This window comes from Dysidea avara, chromosome 8, assembly GCF_963678975.1.
Source record: "Dysidea avara chromosome 8, odDysAvar1.4, whole genome shotgun sequence".
Lineage (NCBI taxonomy): Eukaryota > Metazoa > Porifera > Demospongiae > Dictyoceratida > Dysideidae > Dysidea > Dysidea avara.
Genome location: NC_089279.1, coordinates 4,971,133 through 4,996,769, shown reverse-complemented (window position 1 = coordinate 4,996,769; position 25,637 = coordinate 4,971,133). Strand labels below are relative to the sequence as shown.

General features: G+C 37.5%; 2 protein-coding genes across 2 annotated transcripts; one reads left to right on the top strand and one right to left on the bottom strand.

The window, feature by feature from the left end:
* Positions 1-5,294: 5,294 nt before the first annotated feature.
* Positions 5,295-6,972, bottom strand: LOC136263902 (uncharacterized). Its single transcript, XM_066058524.1, has 3 exons — positions 6,592-6,972; positions 6,189-6,456; positions 5,295-5,615 (listed from the first exon to the last, which is right to left on the bottom strand). Exons 1-3 carry the CDS (start codon positions 6,798-6,800, stop codon positions 5,295-5,297), a joined length of 798 nt encoding a protein of 265 aa, XP_065914596.1. The 5' UTR covers positions 6,801-6,972.
* A 4,717-nt stretch (positions 6,973-11,689) lies between these two features.
* Positions 11,690-18,059, top strand: LOC136263900 (neurogenic locus Notch protein-like). Its single transcript, XM_066058520.1, has 6 exons — positions 11,690-11,774; positions 13,914-14,276; positions 14,369-16,747; positions 16,797-16,847; positions 16,900-17,056; positions 17,772-18,059. Exons 1-6 carry the CDS (start codon positions 11,690-11,692, stop codon positions 17,866-17,868), a joined length of 3,132 nt encoding a protein of 1,043 aa, XP_065914592.1. The 3' UTR covers positions 17,869-18,059.
* The last annotated feature ends 7,578 nt before the right edge of the window (positions 18,060-25,637 follow it).

Here is a 25,637-nt window from a genome sequence, read left to right as displayed (position 1 = left end):
TGATGCATCTTGTGTGTAAATTTCATACGCGTGCTTGCTATCCTTGGAGAGTTATGCTGGCTTCAATTCTTTAAAACCGTTTATCTCGGAACTTCCAATGTGCGATTTGGATCGTTTTTCCAAAATCCAGTCACACAGGATTGTCAAAAAGCAGTAAATAAATTCATCAAGTCAAGTACTGAAAACTGAAAAAGAGAAAGGTCTGCAGAACAAACTCGCATTTCTAGTGACTTGCTAGGTTATGCATTGTATATGACTTAGAATGTTGGTTGTAAGCTGTAAACTGGATAGGACTCATGTAAAGATTAATCATTGAATGGTGAGCAGACATGCTTTCCAATTCTTACAAAGTCTTTTATTGGCCATTTTTATGTGATATCACTACAAAAAATTGTAACAAGTATCTTGCAATACACTGTAATTAGTGACATCTATAGACTACCTGGATTGGTATACCAGACAAAGACAGCCCAATTTAGCATGGTCTGGGCCAGTTACAACTATTTTACTAAACTGTCACTACATTTGATGCAATAATATAATTAACATAATTTATGCATGTGTATTTAGCAAAAGCTTGAGATTTGGTTGACTATGTAGAGAAACATTGTGATGCTAAGAATCATAACATCACTATAAACAGAACTGGAGCCCAGAGATTTTGAGCGGTCTGGCCACCTGGGGGGCATCCTCCCCCCAGGGGAAATTTTTGAAAATAGATGCCCTGAAATGGCATCTGGAAGCTATTTTACTTACAAAGCCTCCTAAAATCAGTTAGAACATATCCTGGTAATTTTGTACTACAGTACCAATTAGTTCAATTCCATATCTAATTATACTTTTAAAGCTTAGTTGTTTGTGATACAGAAGCCATTGGGATTGTAATTACTAATGCATGCATAATATGCATAAACAATTAGGCCAATGCAGTGCCATACAGATGACTCACTGAAACTTTTGAGTGATTTGAGAACATGCAATTAACATATAGATGTAATGGCTTAGACAAAGTAGAACAGTGGCTATATTCCATACCGAATGCTCTATTAGAGTATTGCGATGACTGTTCTATTAGAATATATTATGATGACTGTTCTATTAGAGTATCTCGATCTTTTTACAATTCAAGTAGCTGAAAAGTGGTCCTGACTTGGATGAGCTAGCAACTGAAATTATCGACAAACCAAAATAGCCCTTTCTACTTATTGCATAACTACAGCCGCAGTAGTTGATCTAGGATCTGGCCATGCAGTGGAGGAGAACAGTGAATTTGGAGTCAATGGTTATATCGACATTTGCAATATATAGGTAGGTGCATTCAATGACTGCTCTTTTATAAGCATTTACTGTTTTTCGTGCACAAGTCTTCGGTAGGATACCAGAGTTCTTGTGGGACCCATGCAGCTGCAGACCCTACCCTACTATACACCACCAAGTACTGCTACGAACTGCAATCTACTTACGTACTGATTATACTAAGTGCCACGTGATACACTGGTAAAAAGGCGCCAAGACGGTTATTAATCAAACGAGCACTGGGTACCACCCGAAATGACCGTGTTCACTATGCTAGTTTTGATGTTTGCTGTGATGGTTGGCTCTGTAATAGGTTAGTTTTGATGTACTCGAGGATTTACTGTTTATTTTAACGATGCATAACGCTGCCCTCAAGCCTCATAAGGCCAATGAAATTTGATTAGCAGTTTCGCGTCATCGCCCGCATGCTTTTGATACACCCGCATGGAATTTCATTATTGGTATTTCACATCGAAATACTCTAATAGAGCAGTCACTTTTATTCTAATAGAGCAATCAGCTATACTCTAATGGAAAAATCACTTGTTTAGGAGTTACAGAATTAACTGAATATTCTAGTAACGTACACCACACAATACTTTAGCTAATGCAAGAGTAGTCAATGTAGATTTCACTGTTTTTTGGTAGAAATCTTCAAGTTTGGATGTGTGTTGTACATAATGAATAATGACTAATAACCGCCCACCCGCATCAAATTTTCAAAAATCTGAGCGAGAAACTGGTAATCAAGTTTCATTGGCCTAAGGCCATAGCTACCTATTTGATCTTATGTTGCGCGGGCAAAATATTTTAAATTTGGGTAGGTAGGTCGGTTTGAAAATGAAAATGATAAAAATTTCAAACACAAGCATACAAAATGCAAATAATGAATGTAGCTATAATAGTACATACACAGTTAAAAATCTAGGTTTCATACTCTTCTAGTAGCATCAGATTTAAATACAAATCTCCAAAAGAGCTTTTCCATCGTATTCTACAATTTTAGAGCATTGGACAACCTTCAATAGTCCCTTTTGGACTATATCACGAGGGTGTTGATGATGTGTTGTCTTTAATTAAGAACACATGATCCGCACACGTGATTTTCAAAATTATTTCATTTGAAGAAAAATGCAGTCGGTTGGGCCCACGCAACATAAGATCATATAGGTATGGCCTAAGCATGACACTGATGTCAACCTGTTGTCAACTCGCATCATGTGCCCTCGGAGGTTTTGTTTAACCACGAGACAGTGTAAATTCAGGGAGTATAGATAGAATCTTGAGGCTGAAAAACACTTTCAGGCTAAGTGGTAATCATACTATAACAAAGCAGTCAGGTCAGCTCTATGTAACAGCCAGTTAGAAAAATAAGATTGCAAGACTGGCAACTGTAAATTCTCCAATAGAGCATTCAACTGACTCTATTGCTAGCTACTTGGCATTGCTCATGAGCATTAAGTGATTTTTGAGCACTACTCAAAAGCATAATGCTCAGCACAATAGCCTCATCATGTCCACTTTTAGGGAGTAATAAATGTACATGTGGGCAGAACAATAATTTTGAAGCAATTATAAATATCAGGACACACGATAATGTGTCGTGCGGCCCAAGAAGCCGCCGCGCCACACCGTGGGTATATTGACAGGAAGAAAGAAAACGTCATTTTCACACTTTTGTATCTCGGTGATCCATTATCCGATTGGAACCAAATTTGCTAGAGAATTGCCCGCCAGCCAGGGGAATTTACATACCAAATTTTAAGGAAATCGCTCCAGCCATTTCCGAGATACGAGCTGCCAAAGTTTCAGTTTTTTTCTTCATTTTTTTTCTTATTCTTTGTGTTTTTGCACACTTGCAAAAATTGCTATAAAATGCAAACGCGTACTCCGATCGCCTTGAAATTTGGCACACAGAAAGGGAGTCCAAAGGCAAATCCTAGCATCAAATGTGGTGCAAAACCGATGAATGGTACGGGAGTTTTATTTTTTTTCCCCGGGCTGGATGGACTGCCCTTGCCTACCACCCCCAGCACAAAGAAAGCACGTGCTGGACAATTGAATAAAAAGGACCAGATTGCTGAAAGTTTAAAAGTCCCTGTGCTCATCAATGCGGCCCATCTCAGGAGAGGCATCAGAGGAGCAATGCGAGATGGACCTACTTCCACGTATGCACATTGTAGCTGACCGAAGTAGAGAAAAAGACAATGTGCATCAGATAAAAGCCAGAGTCTGACTGTAACTAGTAGAGCCGCGGCGAGATAGATGGTCAGCCAAACGATGGTAGAAAACTATTGCCTCCCTTCCCATACCTCCAGTGGTTGCAAACACAAGGGGAGTGAAGGAGGCCTGCTCAACCTCTCTGACACGGTCACCATACTCACGTTTCTTCTGTGCCTCGTGATGTCGATACAAAGAGGGGACACTGGTGTTGCAGTAGCTCAGTGCATTAGGATGAAACACCCTTACGTCAAAAAAGGCACTTTGCCGCTGCCCCCAGAATCCCCTAGCATGTATGTCTGCCCTAGCCTCATCCTGATGGTAGGTGCAATGATCTCCCCAGTAAGTGGCTGTAAAGGTGGCTCAAGGGCCACACCATGACATGTCTTGGAAAGCCACTCTGTAGTGATGTTTCGCAAAGCATTGTGGCAAACAAATGTGAGGCCTCCATGTCTGCAAATCATAGCATGATCCGCAGAAAATGGGACCCCACAAACACAGTGACTGGGTATGTTCAGGAGCTTCCAGCCATATCTAAGATGCAAGGCATCCCAAAATTCTTGCTTCATCAGATGGAATCCCTGCTCTGCTAAAGGCAATGCTGTCAGCCAGGCAGAAGCACCCGGTTCACTGTTCAGGTCTAAAACTCTTTGGGATTGTGACAAAAGATTAGATTTGATCGTAGAAGCCCCCCCCCCAAAGTAGAGTGACGATCCTGATGAATCTGAGCCTTGATAGAACTAACGTCGGGTAGAGGGGCTAGTAGATTCTGAGCAACAATCAAAGATCTCAGAGAGTGTGTGATTTTGATAGATGCAGTAAACTGAGAATCAGCAATGTCTACAGGATTGACAATACCCAAGCCACCTAGGCGGCAGGGTAGAGAGAGCACATCACGCTCTAAGGCAGAACAAGCACCATGGCCAGTGAGGGCAGGGATCAGCTTCAAACGGATGGCATCCTCTAGAGGCTGAAACAGGGGCCCGACATTGGGGATGGTCCTCATGATGTATACCCACCGGCCTATCATCCCATGAGTGCGGTATTGGTAAAATCGGGAGGGGAGCGGGAGTGGGAGATTGCTTGGTAAAATCAGGAACCGGGAATCGGGAGATCACGTGTCAATCTTTGCTGTCACAAGTAACACACATACGTAGCTAGAGCGCCTGCAGTGCTGTGACGAAGAAACTAATATAAACTAGTAAATTATGAGCTTGAGGGGAAAAATAGCTATAGCTAGATAAAGTTTGCATGATGGCCGTATATTAAAGGCTTTCATTAGAGCTTTATAGTTATTAGCAGTGAATGCATAAAATTGTATTGTGTGGGTTTTTAGCACAGTAATTCACAAAGTGGCTATTTTAGTAGACATAAAATTTCTGAAAGGTAATTTCAGTGAATACATGCAGCAGTTATTTGGCATATTGGATTGTCTTACAATAATGAATGATGAGCAACAGGCCTCCAGTCCTAGCTACATGGTTCTGCCCCAGTCTATACTAAAGTTCATGCACCCTACCAATCTAAAATCCATTCAACTAAACGTGATTAGACTTCCCATCAGACTTTGAATGCCAGCAGACTTTCAATGGATAGACTGAAGTACAGTACACCAAGCATAATTATTCTCTGAGTATACAAAACACATTAATAAATCATAAAGTGTTAATTAGCTACAACATACAGTATGTAAAAACAAAGCTGCCTAAAGTAATATGCATATGACCCAGTTTTGTTCTGGAAATCATTAAGTTTAAAAGGTTGAATCCTGTGGCTTCTCATGCCATCATAATATAATGCATGATGTATATTGGCTGTCCAATCATTTGGACAATTACATTAGGGTGCACAGAGAATTTTCGTATGAAATCAAGGGGTTCACCTTTTCGATTGTTAAACTTTAGTTGATGACACAAGTGGTACGTGTTAAACATTGCGTCATGGGATAGTCTGGTATGTCTATCCACTTCCTTACGAAAATTTCTAACTTGATTTTGATCTCTAGGTGTGAGCATTGCATGTTGAGGTCCACCGCTGCTTTCATTGACTAATTCTTGATAAACAGTTCGATGTGGCTTCATTGAATCTTTCTGTAATATCTAAAAAGCATATTGCATATGATCATACGCACGTTTTGTCTTTAAATCAAATCTCACCACTCAAATAACATTTGCATTCTATAACATAGGCCATTCAAATTTGTAAAAGTACTGGAATTTCATGACATAACCTTCTTGCAGAAAATTTATGTGTCATAAAAGGTAGGCAAATTTTATATGTCCATGTTGCCTCCTTTATAGGTTTGGTAACATATACATGTTTATTTTAAATTCAGAGAGATTTTAGCCAAGCTTAACTAAAAGGCATAGTGTTGCTTTGAGCAATTACTTTTAAAAGATACGAGTGTAGTAGTGTAATATGATAAAGAGCAAAATGAAGCGCCTCAAGAGCAGAGCAAAATTAGCAGTTTTGCTCTTGAGGTACAGTGCATCCGAGCTATACACAACATATACACAATGCACATGCACATGCTATAATGTAAACACAAACAAAAGCAATATAGCTATATACCTTATCAATTATACTATGCACATTACACTCAGACGGTCTTTACAATGCAAACTACTATAGCTTATAAATGTGAGTTGATTCACAAGACTTTTTTTGCTCACCTTATCCTTCACATGTGGTGCTGATCTCACAAAAGACTTGGAATTATTCTTACTGTTCCGATGGCTAAATCCTTGATATAAGGTGTCATCCCCAACGTAGTGTAGCATAAAATGTTGCCCGATACCCCAGAACTCAAATCTTCTGAATCGGTTATCACCCTTTTTATCCAAAGAATCAAGATCAATGGTACTACTTTTTTTCTTGAATTCACATCCTCCATGTTTGACACTGTAAGATCCTACATGTACCCATCTGTATTGATCGCACCTATAATAATTGCAATGTACAATTTATTTAATTACTGTATGACTCTAGAAATATAGTTATGTAAACTTGTTTTGTTAAACTGAGACAAGCTAGCTAGCTATATTGTAACTATACTCTTTAATATCTAGACCTAACCTTAGCTTTTTCTTCTCTTGTTCCCATTTGTCCGAATCAGGCCCGAGGTTGTAGATATACAAGCTGCCGCCTTTTGGCTGAACAGGAGGATCTACACTAATCTGTAGCTTTCCACTGATAGCTTTCGAGAAGTAATTATGCGCCTCCGCAGATGTCAAGTTATTGACAGCGTCTTCTACTGCAGGAACACATAGCACATCTTCCTCCATTGTGCATGCGCAGCCGCACTATAGCTACGTGCAACTCTATACTTGCAACGCTATACTTGCAAAATCACGCCTGCCGTTCGTAGCAAGTGAGAGATTTAGTTTGCACGTGATTACAAGTGAGATATTTAGGAGAAGTCGCACGTGATCTCCCGATTCCCGGTTCCTGATTTTACCAAGCACTCTCCCGCTCCCGCTCCCCTCCCGGTTTTACCAATTCCCCATGAGGGAAAGCACAAAAAGCCGCATGAGGACGATTTGTAGCAATCTCAGCCAAAGCAAGCACTTCACTGGACCAAGAACGGGAGGGAGTTATTGGTACGGGAGTTATTGGTACGGGAGTTATTACCGATTATTCGCGTAAAACAAGATAGATTTGTTGTCACGTCTACAGGGTAAATTGCTTCATGGAATGAGTTGAAAATTGCTATGTAGATGGAGTAACCATCGTAGGAGTTCCTTTTGGTGGTTTGAAAGGAATCGAGATCAAGACCATGGAGATATGACACAAAACCCAACTTGTGTCACAATTACGCAATCGATTTTTATAAATAAAAAAGTATTAGTTTTTACGCCTACTAGGCAAACCGCTTAGAGCAATGAGCTGAAAATCGGTGTATAGCTGGAATAATCTTTAGAGAAAGTCCTTGCAGTAGTACAGAAGAATCGGAGTACAAACCACGGAGTTATGATTCGAAAGCCAACTCCATGTAGCAAATGCGAGACCGAAGTACTCTAATAGAACAGTCACCCTAATAGAGCATTCGGCTAATTTATTTACTCCATTATAGACCTATCAATGTAATGCCCGACTACCCTAATAAGGGCTGAGGGTGGGGGAAGGTCGGGGATGGTGGGGGAATTGATCGCTAAATTTCCCCGACATAGTGGGGATTTGTCTTCACTAAAGAAATTCACTTAGACAGCAAAGGTGTGTGCTTTCAGTTTAGGAAGGAGTGACTTGGGTGCTAGCTATTACTGTCATACTAGAATCCACTCGAACCAACTTCATCACTAGACTAACACCACACGACCACACAAATCCCCTCCTAGCCCCAGTATTCCCAGGGTTTGTAAATCGAGACTTGGTCGGGGTTTGCATCGCTAGTACTTCCCCAGTAGGTGGGAATTGTAATTTTCAGTGATGCAAATCCCCACCTCAGCCCGTATTAGTGGTAGTCAGGGATTACATTGATAGGTGCATTATAGAATTCTATTACATTACAAGTTATTCTGTAGGGAGTTCAGCTGCAAACAATTAATCTTATAGACAGTTCAGCAACAAGCAAGTCACCCTATAGAGAGTTCAGCTACAAATATATTGCTGTAGTGATTCAGACATTACAAGTCACACTGAAGAGAGTTCAGCTATAAACCAGTCATGCACCTTGTAGAGAGTTCAGTTACAAACAATTCACTCTTCAGAAGTTCTGCTACAAACAAGTCTTCATGCAGAGAGTTTAACAACCAAAATCCACCATGTAAAGACTTCAGCTTTACTAACAAGTTACTCTGTAGAGAGATCAGCTAGAAATAAGAGAGAGCTCAGCTAGAAAACGTCACCTTGTAGAGAGTTCAGCCACAAACAAATCACACTGTAGAGAGATCAGATAGAAGAAGCCACCTTGTAGAGGGTTCAGCTGTGAAGTGATCACCCTAGAGAGAGTTCAGCTAGAAAGAAACTACCCTGTAGAGAGTTCAGCTACAGAGAAACCATCCTGTAGAGAGATCAGCTAGAAACAAGTCACCTGTAGCAACATCAGCTACAAAGAAACCATCCTGTAGAGAGTTCAGCTACAAACAAATCACCCTGCAGAGAGTTTGGCTACAACAAATCATCCTGTAGAGTATTCAGCTACAAACAAATCACCTTGTAAAGTATACAACTAGACACAAGTCACCCAGTAGAGAGATCAGCTACAAGAAGTTACATTGTAGAGAGATCAGCTAGAAGAAATCACCTTGCAGAGAGTTCAGCTACAAAGAAACCATCCAGTAGAGAGTTCAGCTACAAACAAATCACCCTTTAGAGAGTTCAGCTACAACCACATCACCCTGCATAGAGTTTAGCTACAAAGAAACCATCATGTAGAGAGTTCAGCTGCAAACAAATCATCCTGTAGAGAATTCAGCTACAAACAAATTGTCCTGTAGAGAGATCAGCTAGAAGAAGTCACCTTGTAGAGATCAGCTACAAAGAAACCATCCTGTAGAGAGTTCAGCTACAAACAAGTTACCCTATAGAGAGATCAGCTAGAAAAAAATCATCTTGTAGAGAGTTCAGCTACAAACAAATCACCCTGTAGAGAGTTCAGTTATGAAAAGATCACTGTGTAGATAATTCAGCTATAAGAAGTCACCTTGCAGAGAGTTCAGCTACAAAGAAACCACCATGTAAAGAGTTCAGCTGCAAACAAACCACCCTGTAGAGAATTCAGCTACAAATAAATCACCCTGTAGAAAGATCAGCTAGCCTTGTAGAGAGTTCAGCTACAAAGAAACCATCATGTAGAGAGTTCAGCTTCAAACAAGTCACCCTGTAGAAAGATCAGCTAGAAGAAGTTATCTTGTAGAGAATTCAGCTACAAAGAAACCATCAAGTTGAAAGTTCAGCTACAAACAAGTCACCCTGTAGAGAGATCAGCTAGAAGAAGTTACCTTGTAGAGAGTTCAGCTACAAAGAAACCATCATGTAGAGAATTCAGCTACAAACAAATCACCCTGTAGAGAGATCAGCTACAAACAAGTCACCCTGTAGAGATATCAGCTGGATACATGTTACCTTATAGGGATCAACTACAAACAAATCAACCTGTAGAATTATGTGTTGGAAACAAAATCATCTTTCATTGTTAAATATACAAATATTTTTAAACAGACAAAAAACTGTACACAACATTTCTTCCTTTGTTCCAATATTCCTGCAGAAAGAAAAAAAGACAAGTTAGAAGGAAGCACCAAAGCCAGTTAATGGCTGGCTTTGTGGCTTGCAATACAAAAAGAAGTGATATCTATACCAAAACAGCCAAGCTGTAAAAAAAGAGTGCGGCCCCCCAAAAAGGCCAGGATGAAAAAAGATGTGAAATCCAAGGTGGCGGCCAAGAAATGGCTGTGATGGTAGGTTAATGGCAAAAATTTTAATTACGACAATTCTGGTGAATTTGGTGCCGAATAGTGGAGGAGGCAACGCAAATTCACCTGGGTGCCAACCTTATGTAATGGTCTACCTGGGTACATACTCAGCTCCCCATAATCGTGAAGCAAGGTTCTCTACTGTTTTTTTTGTTTGTTTGCCTGTTTTTGAAATTGAAGGATGAGCTACAGATGTTAACAGTTAGAGAAGATGTCAATATATTCTATGGCAGCACAGTATACATTAATAGCCTCCTGCTATGCATACAATGCGCACAAAATCAATAAACTGATAAGGTGCATGGAATCAAAATTTAACCCTCATCATGTGGTGCACCTGTATAAATCACTATAATAAAGCTGCAACCATGCATGATAGGTGCATGATGATTATGCATCACTAGATAGTAAAGCTTAACATTAACAAATTTGTTGCCAACCAGTATGTAGACTTTATGTCTGAAACATGTACACTTCACTTTGTATAACTGCTTAACTTGTCCAACATTAACAGTTTTCACAAATGCAATGTATATTTTCCAATCTCTTCATCTCTGATGGTTTGATAACTAACTCAATCATCCATGAATTCATATTGTCATACTGATGATAAGATGCTATTGTTAATTAAAATATGTAGGGCTCTACAACAGTACATACCTTCAAGTGTGAGACATCAGATATTGATATTATTTCTACACACATGCGTGCACACGCACATGAATGCATGTGCACATGTATACTTACACTCTTTGATTTCATCTTGTCAGTCATTCAAAAATCTCAGCAATGTATCCTGTCATCAATTCCATAATACTGTAAATTTTAAAACAACAGTTGATGGGGCATGGTGTCAAATGCTCTAAAAAGAGTATACATCAACTTGTATATGATTATCTATGCTTTTAACTGATTCTTTAATGATACTAGGTGTGTTGCATTGGTGTACTGATCTAAATCAGTGTTGGAGAGGATTACGTATGTTGTTTTCCTCATAGCCAGGATGTTTTGAAGGAGGTTCCAGTAGCAGTATTGAGTTACCAGAAGCAGGAGTCTGGGGGTACAGCCCCCAACTGCTGAGAGACTTTTAATATTTTAATGAATCAAAACTCAGCAAATTCGTTATTTTATGCAAAAATGTACATTAATTGTAATGCATATAAGTGCTCCTAGGATGAAGCAAATACTAGATAAAGTTACCTATAGTGGACACAGACAACATAACATATAGAGACACATAGTAATCTGTCAGTGATAGTTATCTATAGGAACCATGAATTCACTGATAAAAATGGAATGACTTACAATCAAAACATTATAACTATGAATATCATCATTATTTTAAATGCATTATTTTAAATGACCAAGTAAGGAAGCCTTGTAAGCTACATAATTACAAGCATTTAAACAACAATATTTTTGTAGCTGGACTTTTGATACCATGAATACGCATTAATGCAAAGAGAAGCTTAGCCACCCATTCATTAGTTTTTACTATGCTGTATAGGAAAGAATATGCCATCTCAATTGACCTTACTGCTTTTTCTGGTTTCCTCACCCAGTCTGGCAATAAGAGAACTGAGAGACTATAAAATACATACAAACAGTGTGAACTTACAAACTGTGTATGTACATATCAGCAGGATAATGTAATAATGTAATGATGTCACTGCTGTTTGTGGATGACCATAATTCCTTGCATTTATCCTCAAGGTTGTAACTACCCAACCTACTATGACGCTGATAGTAGTCATTGTGTGATGACCTGTCCAAATGGAACTTATGGAGTTGTTAATGGAGCTAGTGATGATGTGTCTGTTAATCATACCAGGAACTGTACTACAAGTGAGGGAGTTATGGTCACATAACTGTACACAATTTGATGCTACATATATGAACATGAAGTCATTACACTGCATTGTCATTGCTAATCTATCCAGGACATTACTTGTATACAAACGATTCCCAAAAGGACTGTAGGCTTTTGGGAATTGTGTGTATAATTATTTCCTTCTAAAGCTGTCTGTCTGTCCACAAGTGAGCTAACTCACCAACCTTTTCACTGATTAACCTGGAACTTGCTGCGAACTAATTGCCACCACACAATTATTACATTTAACATGTCTTGTTTGCTGTACAGATCTGCCATTATTGCACCTACATGTATACACAGGTGTTTTAAGCGCAACAATTATTTGCTACATCAATAGCATGGCATATATTATTAATATGCACATGTATAAAATTCTTCTCAAAGTGATTAAACAGATTATTCTGAATTAGTTAATGTTTGATTGTAATAGTTCATGGTCTATATGTGATTGGTAAAGTGGTGGTATGTGTAGAAGTACTATAGCTAGTTTTTATATGCTTAGCTGTAATAATTGCTTGCTTGGTGAGTAGATTTAGTTGTGAAATGTACTATGCATGAGTCTTTAATGTTGGAAAGGCTGGTAGGAAATTTTACTTTGGTAATAAAAGCATCGTACTGCTGATGTCTAGAAAATGCATAAATGATAGTAGCTATATTATATAGTTTGATAAGTTGGGTGGGTCTGTAGCCAGTCATTTAATTGTACTTACGGCTCTACGTTGAGGATATCTCTGATGAATAAGGCTACAGAAATTGAAGGCAGTTGGAATTTTAGGAGATCTGTTCATGCATTATAGCTACTTTTTAAGTTCCATTTCTTAATACCATCAAAATCAATATTGTAGTAGAGGTGTGAAATGTATACATCATCATTAGTTGGGATGTTAATGTTGCTAGTAGTAAATACCAAATAGAAAAAACTTGTTGAATAGACAGGCCCTGGTAACAGCAATGGTTCTATTTGGCTGATGGTAGGAGGACTTAGATTGATGTGCAGCAAACAGTTGGAATTGTGAGAATTTATTTATTCTTTTAAATATGCTTAATTGGTGTTTATGTTATATGTACCTTCAGTGTTGGGACAGTTACTTTTACACAAGTATCTAGTTACATATTACATATTATTTACAACTGAACTATTTAGTTATAGTTACATATTACCCATATAATAAAGTAACTATAATAATATTACATATATACTTTGTGTCCACAGCCTTAAGCTGTCACGTGTGAAACTACCACTTGTCACATGATATGATTACGTTATTGGACAATGTGCAACTCTTGGTTATAAGTAAGAAGCTGGTGTATAAGCTTCATTCAGTAGGCTTTGTTACTTTGTAGTGGCTAGGCATTACTCAGTGGATTAGTAACATCATTACTTAAAGAAAGTAATAATATTATGTAATATTAGACTTGTTACAGCAATTGCATTACTTAGGTAACGCGTTACATTTGCAAGTAAGTAACTTGAGTTTTATTACCTGTTTTTACAGCATATTTCTTTATATTACTTTGTTACCACAAAAGTAATAATTGTTATGTAACACGTTACCCTCAACACTGCTGGTACCTTTTAGTAAGTTTTATTTGGTTTGATTTTTGGTATGTATAATGTAATGGTATTTAGTTTAATAATGCAATGTACATCATCTGAATGATGACAGTGGATCAACTCTGCTTCTAACAGATAGTTTTTATCTCCTCAAACTTTGCTTTGCTGAAGTCCAGAGCAAATGTGTGGAACCAATGCTTAGGTGGTTATTTTGATTTCTAACTGCACTTATAATTGTTGAGATCTTATACATTTAAACATAGGAGGCATGCATCTTACACCTATATGTTCATTAGCACTAACTTTTAGTTATATTAGCTATAGCTACTAAACGTATTACCGAACTTTTAGTTAGCAAACTAAAACAACACTATTATCCTTGCTTTAGTTCTGCATTCTTGAAGAAGAAGCCATCTTAATTATTTATTGTAAATTCCTTAGTTTAAAGTACAGTTACTACCTCTCCTCTAGGATCATGTAAATATGTGTATGTACATCAATTTATTGTTGGTTTGGTATGGTGCAGTGTATATAAGTCTGTTCTCAGTCCCTATAGGCTACTATGCAATATTCAATGCTACTCATTATGAATTTGATGTCAGCGTGTACTCTCCTGTTGGAACTGTTGTGTTCGAGGCACTAATACTTGTTGAGAATCCTGATGATGTGTTCTTAGTACTGGTTGATTTTGAGGCTCGCTACCCAGCCACAGTTGGTGGTTTTGAACCATTTTCTATTAATGGAATAGGAAATAATGCTGAATTTTATCCCATTTCTGAGGATATAATCCTAACTATTACAACAGATCGTATCCTGGTTTCCTATGATAGAAGAATGCTTTATCAGTTTCAGTTACCATGCCTTGCTACTGGCATTGTAACAGTATCGCACATAGTGACTGTCATTTTACATGAGATAGGTAAGTTGAGTTGCTGTATACGTATACATATATATAACTTTGTACTATCATACACCTGACATGCATGGTCAACTATTCTCTGTCCACTACAGATCCGTGTGATAATTGTCCAGCCAACTCCACATGTGTACCACACACACCCCTTGATGGTGGTGTAGACTGTGTTTGTCCTCCTGGGTACAATGGAACTAACTGTGAAGTGTTTATTGGATGTGATGATGATCCTTGTATGAATAACGGAAGCTGTGTGGAAAGTATTAACAATTTTACATGTTCATGTCCTCCTCCACTAACAGGAAGGTTGTGCGAAGTTGACATGGTCAATGAGTGTGCACCACCAGGACCTTGTGTGAATGGTATTTGTAGTGACTTCATTAATTTCTATAACTGTTCATGTTATGATGGTTATACTGGTACTAACTGTACAACTAATATTAATGACTGTCCTCCTCAGGCTTGTATGAATGGTGGAAGTTGTATAGGTGGTATTAACGCCTTTACCTGTAATTGTACTAGTCCTTGGACAGGAGATGTTTGTGATGTTGATGGTATCGACAATTGTACTGGTGTTGACTGTATTAATGGAAATTGTGTTGATCTGGTGAATGACTTTATGTGTCAGTGTGATCAAGGATATGAGGGTAGATACTGTGATGTCAACATTGATGATTGTATGAATGTGACATGTCTAAACAATGGAACATGTGTAGATCAAGTTAACAACTTTACCTGTCAATGTAGTTCAGGTTATGAGGGTAGACTGTGTGGTGATGAAACTAATGAATGTGATCCAGATCCTTGTTATTATTTAGCAACTTGTCAGGACATTTTTCTTGACTACACATGCAGCTGTTCACCAGACTTCACAGGGAAGAACTGCACTGAAAGAGTTAATGACTGTGCATCTCAGCCATGTCAGAATAATGGTTGTTGTCTTGATGGATTTGCTAGTTACTCATGCCTATGCCCTGAAGGTTCTACTGGTGAAAATTGTGAAACAATATTTGACCAGTGTGATCCTGATCCTTGTATGAATAATGGAACATGTACTACTCCGGCTCCTAACTATTTTATGTGTACTTGTCCAACTGGTTACACTTCAAGAGATTGTTCAGAAGTTACAGACTATTGTGAAGGAGCAGTGTGTATGAATAGTGGAAGTTGTATAAACATGCCATTGATGGGTTATTACACATGTATGTGTAGTGATGGGTTTACTGGATGTCATTGTGAGACTGAAGTTGATGAGTGCAGTGATAATCCATGTCTTAATGGTGGAAGCTGTACTGACCTAATAGGCAATTATATATGTACTTGTCCTGAAGGAATAACTGGAATTAGGTGTGAAACAAACATTGATGATTGCACTACTGAAGATCCTTGTATGAATGGCACATGTGTTGACCTTGTTAATGACTTTATATGTGACTGCATTGTGGGTTTTACTGGAGACTCTTGTGACATTGACATAAATGACTGTATTCCTGATTCTTGTGTAAATGGAACTTGTTTAGATCAAATTGATGGTTTTGCATGTGCTTGCGATTTGGGATTTACTGGACAATTGTGTGATCAAGATATTGATGATTGTTTCTCAGATCCATGTGTAAATGGAACTTGTGTTGATCTTGTTAATGGTTATCAGTGTGATTGTGATTTGGGGTTTACTGGAGAAAATTGTGGCATTGATGTTGATGATTGCATTCCAGACCATTGTATAAATGGAACCTGTTTTGATCTTGTCAATGACTTTGGATGTGACTGTGACATGGGGTTTACTGGACAATTGTGTAACCAAGATATCAACGAATGTTTACCAGAACCTTGTGTGAATGGAAGTTGTCAAGATATTGTTAATGGTTTTGTATGTGACTGCGATGCAGGCTTCACTGGACAACTGTGTGATCAAGATATAGATGAATGTATCCCTTATCCTTGTATAAATGGGACTTGTTCAAACCTTGTCAATGATTTTATGCGCTTATGTGATGTGGGGTTTACTGGTAAAACCTGTGACATTGACATAGATGATTGTACTCCCAATCCTTGTGTAAATGGAACTTGTCAAGATCATATTAACAGTTTTATATGTGAATGTAGTGAAGGATTTATTGGAGACATTTGTAACATTGATATAAATGACTGTGAACCTGTGTCATGTGTGAATGGCTCTTGTGTTGATCTTATCAATGACTTTAGGTGTGACTGTTATGTGGGATTTACTGGAGACTCTTGTGACATTGATATATATGATTGTACTCCCAATCCTTGTGATAATGGAATTTGTACTGATCTTATTGATGACTACAAGTGTACTTGTTCTGAAGGATTTACTGGCAAGAACTGCAACAACATTATCACTTATTGTGACACTAACCCATGTCAGAATAACGGTAGTTGCACTGATGATAATGATGACTACACTTGTACTTGTCTGTCTGGGTATAATGGGAAGAACTGTCAGATGAAAAGTTAATAATATAGTTTTCAACGATGTATACTATTATATTACTCAAATAGGTACATCATTGTCATCATCATCTTTCACAGAAGATGACGGGTTTGTACCAGGTATTATTATAATTACCAGTTCATTTCACTCTACTCAACATGTTACATGTAGGACTACTAATTGGCATTGCTTGTGGGTCAATTGGTGTCATCTTACTGCAAATATTTTTGGTGTGTGTGTATCGTGTTAGTCGTCAAGTGTGGCCGCTTAAGAAACAGAGGCTAGGAAACACAACTGATGTTAATAATGTCTCCATGCATAGAGTAGGGTGAGTGCAACATGCATGCACACAACTGTACATCAATACTGTCATTATAATAGCCTAGCTATTATGTTTATGAGAAATGCTTAAAATTCAATCCTATTATTTTCAAAATTCTCGTTTCAAAGTCAAGATTATTAGTAAAGTAGTCATTAGAGTAAGTGACGGTTCTGTCAGTTCTATTAGTGTATCTATATCTTATTTCAGCAGTGTGAACAATTAGCCACAGCCAATTATGCTTCAAAAACAACATCCTATATTATACATGAAGCAAAATTATTTCAAAATCAAGATTATGCTCAAGAGCTGACTGTTTTATTAGAGTAAGTGACTGCTCTATTAGAGTATCTCAATCTCAAACATTGCACAAGTTATTAATTGAAAATTTCCCTATTATACTGGAATAATACTTGATGCATGTTTTCCTCCTATTATGTTTGAAGTTATGCCAGTATAATAGAAGACAAATTTCATAATTATTAACCATTGCCCCTAGCAACTGGAAATTTACATTATTTGTAGGTGTCCATAAACATAGTAACATTGTGCATTTTTAATATAATGATGATGTGTAGTGTGTTCATGTTTTGCTGTTTTCTGACACATTCATTGTACATTTTGACCAAATATCACTGTATTTTGCTGGTGTTACGTTTGATGCTTTTGTTTGATATATAAAGTTTTCCACTGAGTCAACTCTTATATTGCTTGTTATCTACAGGAAGCAGATTTTTGATAATCCAACATATTTGGATGTGACAACACTTATCAATGAAGATGGTGAAATGATTTCTAATGATAACTTTACCCTCTACTGAACTGTTATAGCGTTTAGCAGTTATTAAATAACTTGGATATAGTATGTGTTCCATAGTTTATTATCATTAGATATACAATGCCAGTATAGTGGTGCTTTACAATTATTCTTTTGTGATGTTTAGCACTAGCTGAATGCACTGCACACACAGTTTTGTATGCTACTGTATCGGAGATTGTATGCTTTACAGTATAACCTTAGCAAATTAAGATATTACTGGAATTCCTTTGCCACACCCGCAGCACTGACTGTCAAGTGCATGCTGTACAGTGACAGTCACTACTAGCTGTCTTACTCAAGGACATCAATATGAAAACAACCATCATAGTAGAAGAGATTTACATTTGGATGGTGCACTGTGAACTGATGCCCTTAGCACATGATGAGTAGATAAAAACAATACCTGTATGTTGTCTTAACTTCAACCATATATCAGTGGCAGAGATGCAACGCTTTTAGCCGAAATTCTCTCTGAAAATCACGGGTGCACCAGAACTAAACAAGCTTATGGAGCAGGAGGGTGACTGAGTACATATAGTTTGCAGACTAGCAGCAAAGTTCTGAGTATTAGTATATTTGAAACTACATTAGCCATAAGCATAATGATATAGTTAACCTTTAATACAGCACCATTAGGGTCTGGAGGCCAGCAGTTGTGGTGCCTGAATGATGTAACACAACAAAAACTGTTTACTAATAATGAGAATTTGCAAACCTATTTTCAAGAAAATTGCTCTAAGGCTAAACTGCATATGTAATTCTAAGATAGAAAATGTAACACATAGACACTTGTTTAAACATCTAACTACCTTATTCTAAGAATACACATATAAGTAACTTAAACTTTAACAAATCATCCTAAATTATAAATGTAATTCTTACTATCTTGCTATTAGTGTTTTACATCTACTTATTTTGTGGTTACTTAGCTAACCCAAAATGCAATATTATACTTACTGATTGCATTTTGTAAACACTAGTGTACCATGCATGTGTGTGCTTGGATTATACATATCAATTGCAACATTTACATTGTTGATTAAATTCTTAAGATTCTTACAGTTTAAGAGTGCTGTACTAAATTCTTGCACCAGGATGTTGGCTTAGCTATATCTAGAGTGGCAGAAATTAAATATTTTAGAAGTTGCTAGGCATTACCCCAGTAAACCTTGATTTGTGTTAAATATAATAATTAAGAGCACTTTAATCTAGAATTCTGTGTTAATTTTGCCTTATAGCTATATGCACAATCATCAAACGTAAAGGGGTGGGGCTAGCTTCTCCACTCTTATTCAGAGGGGAATCCACTTTTCAAGATTGGCATAGCTACTCTATAGAGTATGTTAATCTCAAAAAGTGCACTGTGAATAACTTTGATTTGTGACTTTGCTCATAATGAACAATGTCACAAATCAGTTTCTCACAGTACAAAAAGGTCTTGATAAAGCAGCTTCATTTGCCATCACTATGTCTCAAAGGATATTCTTTGCTCTCATATTAGCTAACTTGGATCATCTAAAAAGCAACAGCAGCAGCAGCAGCAGCAGCAGCAGCAGCAGCAGCAGCAGCAGCAGCAGCAGCAGCAGCAGCAGCAGCAGCAGCAGCAGCAGCAGCAGCAGCAGCAGCAGCAGCAGCAGCAGCAGCAGCAGCAGCAGCAGCAGCAGCAGCAGCAGCAGCAGCAGCAGCAGCAGCAGCAGCAGCAGCAGCAGCAGCAGCAGCATTGTGTGCATTGAAAGGTATATGTTGCATTATTTGGCTCGATCTGGTTGTTCTATTGATTATTATTATTATTATTATTGTTACTGAGCAGACAGCACAGCTGATATGCTCAGGAAAAAAGCAATCATAAAATGAAATTAGCTACGTAGTTACAAAGATTACAGTTATTGAGTTCCATACAATGTTTGCAGTTCCGCTGAAAAAGAGTCAATAATTTTGTTGCTCTCAATGATGGAAGATGGTAAGTTGTTCCAATCCTTAATTGATCTGGAGAAAAAGCTCTGTTGGTATGAATAGGTAGATGAATTTGGTAGAATAAAACGATGTGGGTGATATAGTCTGGTGGATCTTGTCATTGAAATAAAATGAGGAGGAATTGACAGTGAATAATCTTGATGTATAATTTTAAGAAGCCTCACTAATGTATAAAATAATTAATGACATAGTAGATATTAATGTGCACCAACAGTTTAGACCAAGCAACACCACAACTAGAGGTCACCATCAAAGATTTCTGCAGTTGCCAACAAGGGTAGATGCTTATATGAACTCCTTCTTTCCTTTTACAATAAAATTATGGAACCAACTAGATTATCATATTATCCAAGCTCCATCTCTTGATTTATTTAACAATTATATAAATTTGTAAATAAGTAGCTAACTACATATGTACGAATATACTCATGATTGAGTTTGTACATTAACAAATATATATATATATATATATAAGAAGTGCTTGTAATCTGGATATTTTACGTCTCAGCTGAAGGCTTGGCCAAGAAAGATGCTGTAACATAGCTGTGACTGAGCTGAATCGATTGAAATCATTTAGGACCCATCTAGCTGCCCTACGCTGTACTTTCTCTAGCTGTTGAATATTGTTATGGTGGTATGGGTCCCAGATGACTGCAGCGTATTCCATTCACGGTCGTACTATCGTAAGGTAGGCTGTTGCTTTGATGTTATACGAGCAGCAACTCAGATTGTGTTTCAAGAAGTTTAACGTTCTATTGGCCTTAGCAGCTATATTACTAATATGTGGAGACCATGATAGTTTGTTGTCCAATATAACACCAAGGTAGGAGTGTTGGTTTGATGTACCCAAGTTGTGATTGTTTAGCTTGTAGCTGAAAATGATTGGTGATAATGATCTGCAGCTGGTAAACCGCATAATAATACATTTGGTTACATTGAATCTTAATTGCCACTTAGTTGCCCATTCGTGTAGTTGATCAAGATCATGCTGAAGTTGAATGGCATCCTCCTTGGTGGTGATAATTCTGTAAAGTAAACAGTCATCAGCAAATAACCGTAGTGGCGAATTTACATGTTCTGTTATATCATTAATGTATAGAAGAAACATCAAAAGGCCGAGGACCGTCCCTTGAGGGACTCCTGAGTGAACAGCTATCGAGTCAGAAAAAGTACCGTCCAAAGCTACTTGCTGTGACCTTCTGGTCAGCCAAGTATTGACCCACTGACAGATGTGATCGTTGATATCATAGTGTCTTAATTTAACTAATAATAGTCTTTGATGTGGGACACCTATCAAACGCTTTAGCAAAGTCAAGGAGAATGACATCGGTTTGTTTCTGTTGGTCTAGAGCATGTGACAAGTCTTCTATCAGTGAAATAAGTTGGGTAACACAAGAGTGCTGCAGCTGGGATCTGAAGCCGTGCTGGGTATTAATGAGAATGCTATTAGAGTTTAAATGATTCATTATGGAATGATATATAATATGTTCCATAGTTTTGGAGCATACAGAAGTCAATGATATTGGTCGGTAGTTTGCGGTACTAGTACGGTTTCCTTTCTTGAAAACTGCATGGACATACATTGGCCATGAGCCAATCGGAAGGTAGTATACCTGTGTCTAGTGATTGAGTGAATATAACTTGCAGTATAGGAGATATTTCGTTTGCACAATTCTTCAAGATATATGGATGAATGTTGTCTGGCCCACTGGCTTTGTTGGTATCTAATAGGGATAATTGATGTTGGATACCAGCCACTGAAAATGTAATACTTGGCATAGTAAGCAGAGCATTCACAGGGTTGTTGCAACCATTCATGGAAGGGATATTAGATAAGTTTTCTTTAGTGAAGACTGACTCAAAATAGTTGTTTAATGCATTGGCTTTACTCTTTGTATCTGAGATATATTCACCATCTACAATTAGGGTGGAGATATTATGGTAGTCCTTATGTTTTGCTCTAATATACTTCCAAAATTGTCTACGATTTCCATTAAATGAGTTGTCAAACATTCTATTAAAATAATTATTGTGTGCTACTTTAATCTTGCTATTTATAGAGTTTTTAATCTTGCAATAGGCATTCCAGTCATTACTAGATTTGGTTCTTTTAGCTATGTTGTATAATTGTTTGCGTCTCTTCATATCCCTCTTTATTTCTCTGTTTATCCATGGTAATTTGGAGTTGGAACGTATAGTTTTGTATGGCACGTGCTTTGCAACGCTGTCATTGATTACACCTTTTAGATCAGTCCAGTTTTGTTCGACAGTTTTACAGTAAGGATCATTCCCAAGAAAATAAGTTTGAAATTCAAGTAGGTCACTTTTAATATTCTCAAGATTAGCTCGGTGGTATAAAGCAACTTTGCGTTCAGATTTAGTATTAATATTTGTGTTATCTATATTATGATGGAAGACAACGGCCTCATGATCTGACATTCCTGGTGCAGTAGTTAAGTCCAAAGTGGTAGATGAGGTAGAAAGTACAAGATCAAGTATGTTGTTGTTTCTAGTCAGAGTATTGACAAATTGATTAAGGCCAATATCATTAATTTGATCAAGAAATACATTATTTAGTTTTACTCCATAGCTAGGATTAGAGGTAACCTATAGATATGTGTGTGCATGCATGTGGGTGTGTGTTGTGTGTGTGTGTGTTTATTTTCACATCTTCACTATAGAGACAAGTTACCTCCTGACCAGTACATAAACTGTGGTCTCTATGGTAAAAAGTATACAGCTGAAGAGGCCAAGAAGGTGGGCATTATTCAGGACTGCTGTGAGGTAGACCGACTGTTACATCGTACAGTAGAATTAGCTAATGACATTGTGTCCTGGCAAGAGGAACCATATGATCGTAGTGTTCTCTCCAAGATGAAGGAAGATCTTTATCATGATACTGTTAAAGCAATAACCATGGGAGTTGCTAAATATTACTCTAAATTATGACATTTGTATTTTACACAAGTACAGTGTGTATTCATAATTGAATAAATGTATGTTTTAATAGAAGTTTTAGAGCACTCATGCCGCATTGTTCATTTTAGACACAGACAATTGATTGTACATCCTCACTCACTACATCAAAAGCTGTGATCAAAGTCACTGCATATAGCACCGTGTACAATTAGTGATTCATAATTGAATAAATGTATGTTCTAATAGAGAGTTTGGGTGCACAAATTGTACACAGTGCAATACAATCACTCGTGTGTACAATCAATCGTGTGTGCCTAAAATGGACAACTGCCACAATCTTTAACTGGGGTTGTTGTACTTTTGTCAGTATCTAGCAAATCTGAACTGATGATTTGAATTGTAATTGTTTAGCTACAAAATTGACCAGTGCAGCCAGCTCGTACCCATGTAATGGGTTACACATGTTAGTGTCCATCAGTGTGATGCATACGCATCGTAATTATCGATGTTATTGTATCTTGACATATTCAATACAAGCTTGCCTTGTTCAGTAGTGTTGTATTCTGTGTCACTACCTCCATAATTTTATCTAAATTTATGTTGTACAATTAAAATTTTTAGACAACTACGTATTTAGTGCTAGCTTTGACTTTGCTGTATGTATGTGCAATATTTAGAAACTGTGAAAGTATATAAATTTGCATATGTACGTCCATACATTAGTAAGCATGTGTCTTGTAGCTCCAACAGCAGGCTCATTGATCTGTAACCCACAATTAAATGCATTAATTGTGTGTTAGAAGAATAAGCTATTGCTTGCTTACAATCATTATTCATAGTTCCTTGGATCCTCTTAAGGCCAATGAAACTTGATTAGCAGTTTCGCGTCATCGCCCGCATGCTTTTGATACACCCGCATGGAATTTCATTATTGGTATTTCAGATCGAAATACTCTAATAGAGCAGTCACTTTTACTCTAATAGAGCAATCAGCTATACTTTAATGGAAAAATCACTTGTTATATGGATTAGTAACGTACTTTAGCTATTTAATGCAATGTAGATCTCACTGTTTTTTTGGCAGAAACCTTCATGTTTGGGATGTGTGTTGGGCTTTGGAAAATAATGAATAATAACCGCCCGCCCGCCCGAATCAAATTTTCAAAAATCTGAGCGAGAAACTGGTAATCAAGTTTCATTGGCCTAAAGATCGTTATTTGGATTGGTCCATGCCATGGAGTTATTTTCCACAAAATGCACAGGCATCTTTATAGCTGCATAATATTATGACTTTACCTCCCACAGTTTATATCACTAGTAAACTCTTAGTAACCATAGCTGTGTATGTGTATGTGAATGTATATACAGTCGAATAGGTGCAGTCTTGAGTTACATACCAGTAACTTTTCAGCTTGGTTGCTAGGGACCCACCGATTATGCTCATAATTTTACCTATTATGCTATGCTGCACTGCTCAAAAATTCACCTATTATGCTTAAATTAATGCTCAATATTTACCTATTATGCTCGATTATGCTCAATGTCCATGCCTTAGTTCATATGCTTTGCTACTAGTTTAACACTGTATAGAAAGAAAAAAATGAGTGGCTGGAACACAAATAATAAATTCTTGCTGCATGCCTGCATGTAAGAGAAAATATCGATATACTCTAATAGAACAGTCAGTTTGATGATTGTTCTATTAGAGTTACTGACTGCTCTATTAGAGTATATCGATCTTATTTTGCAGTTGTCATTTTTCCAGCAAGAATTTACACTATCGTACAAATATTTAACCTATTATGCTGGCATTATGTTCAATGCTTTTAGGTACCTATTATGCTCAAAATTATGCCAGCATAATCGGCGGGTCCCTATTGGTTGCTAACAAAATGAATCATGCATGCACAATGGTCACCATGCAGACATGTACCTAGCTAGCTATATCAACTCTGAATGCTCACCTCATTAACTACTAAAAAGTTAACAAAGTCACTTCGTTTTCACAGATATCATGTACAATTGTAGGAGCAACATTGTTTTTGCAATTAATTCTCTCGTGCATGTCAAACATGTACAGTGTAAAGCTTCTTACAAAAATGATGTGAACACAAAAGCTTTTAACATGCTAGTTAAGTACACACGAATCAACATCTCAGACAGTGAAGAAGAATGGAACTCCATGCATGCTGGAGGCATTTATATTGTAGCCACTGCAGTTCATCAAAGATATGCATGTACGTTTTGGATGTTGAACAGTGAAGAAATCAAGCTCATGCATACTGCATGTTGTTCTGTGAATATACTGTCCCACTAGGGATCTGTGAGAAGGCTTCTAAGTAGTGCATAATTCACAAATCAAAAGTCTTTCCGGCCTTGCATAATGATTGAAAATCATGCAGTTGCAAAAACCTACAACTGAACAGTAACTACAGGAAAGAGTCCTATGATTATACAGTAGAAACTGTCTAAACCGGTCACCTTCGGGCCAAGATTTCTTGCCTTTTAAAGAGGTTGCCTTTCTATACAGGTGGCCGCTAAGACAAGTTCCACTGCATGTACATGCATTAAATCATATGCATTGTCCTTCAGAAATTCCCTCACAAATCAGCAATCACATGCATGTATGAATTTTCAACCATTAAAGTCCAACTAAAATCAAAGATTTCAAATCTCATAAACAAGTGTCATATCGCTGTTGCCAAAAAGAAAGGTGAACAAGGTTGCATGGTTAACAATTTCTGGTGGTAAAATGCTAATCTATAGATCCCTATTATACCTGACGTGATGCACATAACCAAATGCATTCACCACAAGTACAGTGCTTATAGTTTGAGATTTTCATCATCAACAGTGAACTATATTGTATTGTTGCAT

Bases quoted from the DNA above. Each gene is read 5' to 3' on its own strand.
- LOC136263900 (XM_066058520.1), top strand. From the start codon at position 11,690: ATGACCTGTCCAAATGGAACTTATGGAGTTGTTAATGGAGCTAGTGAT. The intron at 14,277-14,368 runs GTAAGTTGAGTT...TGTCCACTACAG, and splicing joins TGTCATTTTACATGAGATAG to ATCCGTGTGATAATTGTCCA. The intron at 16,748-16,796 runs GTTAATAATATA...TTACTCAAATAG, and splicing joins GAAGAACTGTCAGATGAAAA to GTACATCATTGTCATCATCA.
- LOC136263902 (XM_066058524.1), bottom strand. From the start codon at position 6,800: ATGGAGGAAGATGTGCTATGTGTTCCTGCAGTAGAAGACGCTGTCAAT. The intron at 6,457-6,591 runs GTTAGGTCTAGA...CAATTATTATAG, and splicing joins CAAGAGAAGAAAAAGCTAAG to GTGCGATCAATACAGATGGG. The intron at 5,616-6,188 runs GTGAGCAAAAAA...TATGCTTTTTAG, and splicing joins CACCACATGTGAAGGATAAG to ATATTACAGAAAGATTCAAT.